We start from the raw sequence: 9,662 nt of genomic DNA, 5'->3' as shown, positions 1-9,662 counted from the left end.
GTGAACAGCCCATCGTCCATCACATGTGCCTCTTTCTGTCTTTCTCTCTCGCCGACTGCGACCGACTGCCTGCCATTGTGGTCAACAAGCTGCTCCAAGGAACTGCAACCAAAGACTCAACTAATAGCCGACCGAAGCGCCACCCGGCGACTATACAGAGCCGGATACTTCGCAAATCTCTTGACGAGGCTGTGGGAGGCTTTCAAGACGAAGCGTGGTGGGAAGACGTCCGAAATGGTGTTTCAGCTCCGTGGCGACGCCATAGTACATTCTGCACAGGACAAGTCACGCATGCTGCTTCTTAATCCCATCAAATTTTGCGTCATCTCCTGCATTCTCCTGACGTGGGAACCAGTAATATCTTTCTTTATTCTACGATGATGATACAATTGCGTAGCGAGGTTTTTCAAGGTGTCGAAGAGATGAATTTCGAGATGGATGGTTCCATGAACAGCCAAAACAAGGACTTAAAGAAGCAATGTCTGTGAGAAGAAAGAATACCTTGCTCTTCCCTAGTTCGTCCCAGCCCATCCAGAGGTTAAATCGATGTGAACCAAAACGAGAAAATCCACAGAATGGAAGAAAAAAGGTGTATTGTCACCTAAGGCACTATAAATCTGTAAATAACCGTATATTCATCGAGCCAGATCTAGCGTAATCTAATTATCGTACCAATAACATATATCAAGAATGGTTTCTGTGGGTCGACGGCTCGATGACAAATGGCTAGGTATTCACCCTCAGAGATCAAGATGACGGTTCCAACATCTACTGTCTATCCAATCTTCCGCTTTTTATGTTTTTTTCGTTATAAACTATCAAACAATTCATTTATATTTTCATTTCACGAGTTATTTAATTTTAAAAATATAAAAAGCTGCTTCTACAAAAAAAAGGAAAAAAGAGTAAAAGAAATTGCCTGTTTCCATGTCTAGGACACGGGCAACGGTGTGTGGACGCGGGCCCATACATATTGAGTTGCAGGCCATGCCTAGTGAAACCCAGTATACTAATAGGTTCAGCTGGCACCACTGCAATGCGACCCATGCCCTCTGCCATCAGTGCCTTCTCCAGCCCCATGTTAAGACGTCTAAAAGCCGCATTAAGGTGAGGCCGCTTTGGCTTCTCAAACATCGAAGGACAGACGCTGTGGTTAAGAGGCCAGAAACGACCCGCTTTGAGAGATTAAGCTGTGGGTCAGATAGCTGTCAGCAAGTGAAAAAAAAAAAGAAATAGACATGTAACAAGGCGTCTACAGGGTGTTACAAAAAGGTACGGACAAACTTTCAGGAAACATTTCTCACACCCAAATAAAGAAAATATGTTATGTGGACATTGTAAGTAGGCTCTTTAGGTTTTTTTATTGGTAACGCCACGTAGCGCTCTGTATGAAAGTCACTGACTGTGCGGTGTGCAGTCTGTGGCTGGTTTGCATTGTTGTTGGCTATTGTAGTGTTGGACAGTTGGCTGTTAACAGCGCGTAGCGTTGCGCAGTTGGAGGTGAGCCGCCAGCAGTGGTGGATGTGGGGAGAGAAATGGCGGAGTTTTCAGAGCGGATGATCTGGACGTGTGTCCATCAGAAACAGTACATTTGTAAGAATGGATGTCATGAACAGCTATGTATATTATGACTTTTGAACACTATTAAGGTAAATACATTTTTTGTTCTCTAACAAAATCTTTCATTTGCTAACTATGCCTATCAGTAGTTAGTGCCTTCAGTAGTTTGAATCTTTTATTTAGCTGGCAGTAGTGGCGCTCGCTGTATTGCAGTAGTTCGAGTAACGAAGATTTTTGTCAGGTAAGTGATTTGTGAAAGATATAGGTTAATGTTAGTCAGGGCCATTCTTTTGTAGGGATTATTGAAAGTCAGACTGGGTTGCGATAAAAACATTGTGTATCAGTTTAAGCACAGTCATGTATAATTTTTCTATGGGGACGTTTCACCATGTGTCCGGAAACGCTTAATTTCCATGTTAGAGCTCATTTTAGTTTCGTCAGTATGTACTGTACTTCCTCGATTCACCGCCAGTTGGCCCAATTGAAGGAAGGTAATGTTGACTTCGGTGCTTGTGTTGGCATGCGACCCATTGCTCCACAGTACTAGCATCAAGCACATCAGTACGTAGCATCAACAGGTTAGTGTTCATCACGAACGTGGTTTTGCAGTCAGTGCAATGCGGAGTTGGCAGATGCCCATTTGACGTATGGATTAGCACGGGGCAATAGCCGTGGCGCGGTACGTTTCTATCGAGACAGATTTCCAGAACGAAGGTGTCCCGACAGGAAGACGTTCGAAGCAATTGATCGGCGTCTTAGGGAGCACGGAACATTCCAGCCTATGACTCGCGACTGGGGGAGACCTAGAAAGACGAGGACACCTGCAATGGACGAGGCAATTCTTAGTGCAGTTGACGATAACCCTAATGTCAGCGTCAGAGAAGTTGCTGCTGTACAAGGTAACGTTGACCACGTCACTGTATGGAGAGTGGTACGGGAGAACCAGTTGTTTCCGTACCATGTACAGCGTGTGCAGGCACTATCAGCCGCTGATTGGCCTCCATGGGTACACTTCTGGGAATGGTTCATGTTGTGACTTGGCAAGACAGCCAAGTCACTATGAGGTGAAGCCGAAAGGCACGCGCTTAAGCCCACGCAGGCTGGCGTGAGGTCTGGAACAGTTAAGGGAATTAATAGTAGCAAATAAAGTACGTAGTTGATGCAATACTTAACTTTAATCCATAAGTGGTGTACATCGGTCTGACGGTACAGGCATCACGAGTTAAATATCTATTGATAATGGCGCCTTGCTAGGTCGTAGCAAATGACGTAGCTGAAGGCTATGCTAACTATCGTCTCGGCAATTGAGAGCGTATTTGTCAGTGTAGCATCGCTAGCGAAGTCGGCTGTACAACTGGGGCGAGTGCTAGGACGACTCTTTAGACCTGCCGTGTGGTGGCGCTCGGTCTGCAATCACTGACAGTGGCGACACGCGGGTCCGACGTATACTAATGGACCGCGGCCGATTTAAAGGCTACCACCTAGCAAGTGTGGTGTCTGGCGGTGACACCACAGTTCATCCAACAATGTGTCAATCCTCATTTCAGTGCAAATGTTCTCTTTACGGATGTGGCTTCATTCCAACGTGATCAAATTGTAAATTTTCACAATCAACATGTGTGGGCTGACGAGAATCCGCACGCAATTGTGCAATCACGTCATCAACACAGATTTTCTGTGAACGTTTGGGCAGGCATTGTTGGTGATGTCTCGATTCGGCCCCATGTTCTTCCACCTACGCTCAGTGGAGCACATTATCATGATTTCATACGGGATACTCTACCTGTGCTGCTAGAACATGTGCCTTTACAAGTACGACACAACATGTGGTTCATGCACGATGGAGCTCCTGCACATTTCAGTCGAAGTGTTCGTACGCTTCTCAACAACACATTCGGTGACCGATGGATTGGTAGAGGCGGACCAATTCCATGGCCTCCACGCTCTCCTGACCTCAACCCTCTTGACTTTCATTTATGGGGGCATTTGAAAGCTCTTGTCTACGCAACCCCGGTACCAAATGTAGAGACTCTTCGTGCTCGTATTGTGGACGGCTATGATACAATACGCCATTCTCCAGGGCTGCATCAGCGCATGAGGGATTCCGTGCTACGGAGGATGGATGCATGTATCCTCGCTAACGGAGGACATTTTGAACATTTCCTGTAACAAAGTGTTTGAAGTCACGCTGGCACGTTCTGTTGCTGTGTGTTTCCATTCCATGATTAATGTGATTTGAAGAGAAGTAATAAAATGAGCTCTAACATGGAAAGTAAGCGTTCCCGAACACATGTCCGCATAACATATTTTCTTTGTTTGTGTGTGAGGAATGTTTCCTGAAAGTTTGGCCGTACCTTTTCGTAACACACTGTATAATTAGAAATGTGTCGCAATGAAAGGCGAATATATAGACGAGTTTCATGGTCGCAGCAATTAAATCTTTGTGACTACCTGTGTTGCATGACGTCGAGCTCCGTGACCTTTGGATGGCCACTGCGCAACCCGACGCCCTCCCGCAACTGGTCGGGTGCCAACTGGTCGCCGAGGGCCGCGCCGGAAATGCCTGTCGCGGAGCCGCGATGATCTTCGCTTCCGCGCCCGCGACGCCGCGCCACTCCCACTATCTGGCGCCTGGCACGCGGCCACGATGCGTCCCACCGCCGCCTACTGGCGCCACGCGCCCAGCCATCACAGCCGCCTTCCAGTGACACACGTCCTCCTGCCTGCACCGACAGGTCCACGCCCACACCAGCCACTCCCTGGCTGCATGTCACACCAGCGCACTTCATTTACGCTAACAAGTCTATCTCTCTGACGTCGATCTGTTGTAGAATTTCAGAACATGTTTTTTGCTCGCGTATCATGTCGTTTCTGCAAACCCAGAATCTACTCTGTAGGAATTAACAGCGATCGTGTGAGACCCAACTCGCTTTATTTGTTCATGAGACCCAGAAAATATTAGATACAGGCTCCCAGGTAGATGCCATTTTCCTTGACTTCCGCAAGGCGTTCCATGCAGTTCCGCACTGTCGCCTGATAAAGTAAGGGCCTACGGAATATTAGACCAGCTGTGTGGCTGGATTGAAGACTTTTTAGCAAACAGAACACAGCATGTTGTTCTCAATGGAGAGACGTCTACAGACGTTAAAGTAACCTCTGGCGTGCAACAGGGGAGTGTTATGGGACCATTGCTTTTCACAATATATATAAATGACCTAGTAGATAGTGTCGAAAGTTCCATGCGGCTTTTCGCGGATGATGCTGTTGTACACAGAGAAGTTGCAGCATTAGAAAATTTCTGCGAAATGCAAGAAGATCTGCAGCGGATAGGCACTTGGTGCAGGGAGTGGCAACTGACCCTTAACATAGACAAATGTAACGTATTGCCAATACATAGAAAGAAGGATTCTTTATTGTATGATTATAAGATAGCGGAACAAACACTGGTAGCAGTTACTTCTGTAAAATATCTGGGAGTATGCGTGCGGAACGATTTGAAGTGGAATGATCATATAAAATTAATTGTTGGTAAGGCGGGTGCCAGATTGAGATTTCATTGGGACAATCCTTAGAAAATGTAGTACATCAACAAAGGAGGTGGCTTACAAAACACTCGTTCGATCTATACTTGACTATTGCTTATCAGTGTGGGATCCGTACCAGGTCGGATTGACAGAGGAGATAGAGAAGATCCAAAGAAGAGCGGCGCGTTTCGTCACAGGGTTATTTGGCAAGCGTGATAGAGTTACGGAGAAGTTTAGCAAACTCAAGTGGCAGACTCTGCAAGAGAGGCGTTCTGCATCGCGGTGTAGCTTGCTGTACAGGTTTCGAGAGGGTGCGTTTCTGGATGAGGTATCGAATATATTGCTTCCCCCTACTTATACCTCCCGAGGAGATCACGAATGTAAAATTAGAGAGATTCGAGCGCGCACGGAGGCTTTTCGGCAGTCGTTCTTCCCGCGAACCATACGCGACTGGAACAGGAAAGGGAGGTAATGACAGTGGCACGTTAAGTGCCCTCCGCCACACACCGTTGGGTGGCTTGCGGAGTATAAATGTAGATGTAGATGTAGAAGTGCCAAAGATCAAATATGCACTATCTGATCGTAGGCCTCCAGACATTCATTGGTCGACATTGATGTAGCTTGTGTCCACCCTTCACCTTTATGACGGCCTGAACCCTGCTAGGGACACTTTCTATGAAGTGACTGAATGTCTGGGGGGCAGTGTGCATCGACGCGCTGATACCGTCATTATCTCCGAGCTCTTCCGCTGCTTATGCAATAGGCAACACTGTGAATGTGTTCATATCCTTCGGCATTTAGCGTTTTCGCGAGTATGATATGTTACCACATCTCAATCCCAAACAACACCCTCATACCGTAACATCACCTCCTCTGTACTTCATTGCTGGCACTACACATGATGGTAGGTAACGTTCTCCAGACATTCACTAAACCCAAACCCTTCCATCGAACTGCTGCAGGGTATATAGTGATTCATCGTTCCAGTCATCCATTGTCCAGTGACATCAGACTGACTTTTTTTGAGTCATCACTCTTCTAACTGGATCGAGGATACTCCCCACAAACTCCTACCTGGGCCAATTTTTACATCTCACAGTAGCAACTGCAAACTACGTCCTCAATTATATACAGGATGTATTCCAATTTCTGTCTTCCTCTATAGTCTTTACCCTCCACAGCTCCTTCTATTACCATGCAAATTATTCCCTGACGTCTTAACCGATGTCCTAACACTCTGTCTCTTCTTCTTGTCAGGGTTTTCGATATATTCGTTTTCTTGATTCTCGGGAGAACCTCATCATTCCTTACTTTGTCACGTCACCTAATTCTCAACATTCTTCTCTAACTCTACATCTCAAATACTTCGATTCCCTTCTGTTCCTGTTTCTCCACCGTCCATCCTTCATTACCATTCAATGCTGTGCTCCAGAAACACATTTTCAGAAATTTCTTCCTCAAATTAAGAGCCATATTTGATATTATTAGATATCTCTTGTCCAGGAATGCCTTTTTGCCAGTGCTAGTCTGCTTTTTATGTCCTCCTTACTCCGTCCATCGTGTTATTTTGCTGCCTAGGTAGCAGAATTCCTTAACTTCGTCTGATGTTAAGTTTCTCGCTCTTCTCATTTGTGCTACTTCTCGTTTTCATCCTTCTTCGATTTACTCTCAAATCATATTCTGTATTATTAGACTGTTCATTGCATTCAACAAATCCTGCAATTCTTCTTCACTTGCATTCAGGAAGCAATGTCATCAGCGAATCATATTATTGACATCGTTTCACCTTGAATTTTGATCCCACTCTTGAACCTTTCAGTTTATTTCCGTTATTGCTTCTTCGATGTATAGACTGAAAAGTAGGGGTGAAGACTACAGCCCTCTCTTACACCCGCTTTAACTCTTTGATGCACAGATTTTATGTTTAATTAATTTTTTAATAAAACATGCATTTTCTATGTCTGGTGGGGTTGCTAATAAAGGAAAACATGAATTAAAATTTTTTATTGTATTGATTTTGGTTTTAGATGGTGGTATATATAATATACCACCATGCCACTTAGGGCCGTACCTAAAGTTTTTGAGATATCTTGGTTTGTGCTTGTAACTCACCTTTAAATTCTACTCTAAGCAGTAATAATTAGTATAATTAATGTAAAATAATTTTATTTCTGGCAATTGGTCATTTACAATACAAAATCAAATTACAAACCTTACAAATAAAATATGTTTCTTATTCCTTTTTGTGAAAATCTTGAAAGCACCTTTTTGTTTTGCTAAGGCACAAAGGCACTTTGCATTCAGCGCACATCCAGAAAGTGCGCACTTGCTTCTTTTTTGTACTGCATTTCGCACAACGTCTGGCGGTAGTACGCTCTGGCTGGTGGGATGAATTGTCGAGACGCTGGCGTGAGGAAACATATGGCTTGTTTTTCTTTACGTGGACTTGACTCTCATGAAGTCTAGATGGCCTCAATGGTGTTTTCTGGGTTACTAAGCTTTGCAGGATACTCATCCTGAAGACTTTGGCAGTCATTTTTTCTCTATCGCCTAGTTCCTTCCAAATTATATAGCTGTTGACGATACTGACATCAAGCAGGTGAAAGAATATTCGGTGCCACCACTTTTTACTTCTCCGGCTTATTTCATATGATTTTTTCAGTTGGTCGAACTTGTCGACATTGTTCATGTGTGCATTGTAATCCATCACTGCTTGAGGACAAGGTAGCTCTATGCGTGAACCATCTCTTTCACGGCGAGTCACTGTAGTAACTTCAGGACTGTGAAAATTTGAAAGGAGATGAACAGCTCTCTTATCTTTCCACTTCAAGTAGAGGATGCCACAGTTGCTGACCCTCCAGTCAAATTCACCTCTGCTTAATTCTTTGTCTGTTTTTAATTTGGGTAAATGTTTCCTTGTTGGTTGAACTGTCCCACAGGCATATATGTTTCTCTGCTGTAAACCAGCCAACAAGTTATAGCTATTGAAATAGTTGTCGAAATAAAGATAATGGCCTTTATTTACGAGTTCAGAGGACAAACTCAGCACTACATGCTCCCCAAGGCCTGTTTGCACTGTGTCACCTACTTTTCCGGTGTAAATATCAAATTTCAAGTTGTAAGAGGTCTTGTCACACAGCATCCACACTTTGTAACCACGCTTTATGGGTTTATCTCTCATGTATTGTTTCATACTGTTGCGGCCTTTGAATTTGATCATTGACTCATCAATTGCTAGGTGTTTGCTGGGTTGGTAACACTTGGAAAAAGATTCAGATAGTATCTTGATCACTGGTCGCAGCTTGTACAGTTTGTCATAACCTGGGTGTCCTTTTTCTGGATGCAATGTGTTATCATTCAGATGAATGTTCCTCAGTAACCATCCAAACCGATTTACTGCCATCAGAGATGCAATATAACGATCATGAAGTTCTGGGGCACTAGACCAGTAGTCTCTGTATGCTGGCATACGCTTTATACCCATCAAAATGTTGATTCCCAGGAAAGTTCGTATTTCATTGTCAGTTGTTGGAGTGAAAGACTTGCCAGATTGCGTCGCATATAAATTTGTTTGGAAAACGATTAGCTGAACTAGCTCTTTTGGAAATATTTTTTCGAATATATCGATAGGTTCTGGATCATCAATGTCCCTAATAAAAGCACTTGGTCCTGATTCACTGTCGAACTGCATTCCTGAGGTAGCATTGAATTGTTGTCCCCAAGTTGGCGCTGTGTCAGCAGCGCGTTTTGGCGGAGTGGACTCACTTTCTTCCTCGCTCTCTGAAACTTCGCCTTCAGACGACACAATAGCCTCCGCAACAATGCTTGCTTCATAATCAGATTCGTCATCTGTGGTGTCAACAGTGGAATCCTCGTCTGATGGAATTTCACACAATAATCGTTCGATTTCTTCATCTCGTAAGCCTCTTCTTGACATTTTCATTTTCAAACAACAGCCTGAATCCAAGTAAAGAATACGTAAGCAAAACAAAATGGAGAAAGAGCTAAAATAAGTCACAACACAATTAAAAACTAAACTTTGTAGCGGAGGATTTCGAATTTTATACTAGGAAACGAAATGCAATAGAATACTGCTACATGCACGGTGGTACAAATAATATACCACCAAAATAAATTGTATATAAATAACGGAAGATTGTGCATATGAATGTATACATGGGTTCATACCGTAGCTGTGACGTCCAAGATATGGAAAAAACACAGGCGCAACAAGAAATTCGTTATAAACCACTATTCACACGCAAAAACCATGCACAACTCAGCACGCAGCTTTCACAGTTGTAATCTATGCAATTCTTGGCGGGAACTGATTCCTTATAGGCAGTGAGTGCCATCTGTCTGATAAGTAGAGAACTAGGTGAGCATATTAGAGTGGTGGTCGTGCAGTTAAACCACTGTGCAAAGAGCCAAGAAAATTTTCAAAAGGTGGTATACTATGTATACCACCGTGCTCCAAAGAGTTAATCCGAGTATTTTGTTCTTCGTCGTCCACTCTTATTATACCCTCTTGGCTCTTGTACATATTATATATTACTCGTCTATCACTATAGCATACCC

At 43.9% G+C, this 9,662-nt stretch overlaps 1 protein-coding gene across 1 annotated transcript; it reads right to left on the bottom strand.

Annotated features, from left to right (window-relative positions):
- Positions 1–4,007: 4,007 nt before the first annotated feature.
- Positions 4,008–9,021, bottom strand: LOC126484879 (piggyBac transposable element-derived protein 4-like). Its single transcript, XM_050108475.1, has 2 exons — positions 8,173–9,021; positions 4,008–4,319 (listed from the first exon to the last, which is right to left on the bottom strand). Exons 1-2 carry the CDS (start codon positions 9,019–9,021, stop codon positions 4,008–4,010), a joined length of 1,161 nt encoding a protein of 386 aa, XP_049964432.1.
- Between the last annotated feature and the right edge of the window lie 641 nt (positions 9,022–9,662).

This window comes from Schistocerca serialis, chromosome 6, assembly GCF_023864345.2.
Source record: "Schistocerca serialis cubense isolate TAMUIC-IGC-003099 chromosome 6, iqSchSeri2.2, whole genome shotgun sequence".
NCBI lineage: Eukaryota > Metazoa > Arthropoda > Insecta > Orthoptera > Acrididae > Schistocerca > Schistocerca serialis.
This window is presented reverse-complemented; position numbering and strand designations above follow the sequence as displayed.

Bases quoted from the DNA above. Each gene is read 5' to 3' on its own strand.
- LOC126484879 (XM_050108475.1), bottom strand. From the start codon at position 9,021: ATGTCAAGAAGAGGCTTACGAGATGAAGAAATCGAACGATTATTGTGT. The intron at 4,320-8,172 runs GTAGGTGACACA...ACATGCAGCCAG, and splicing joins TTGATATTTACACCGGAAAA to GGAGTGGCTGGTGTGGGCGT.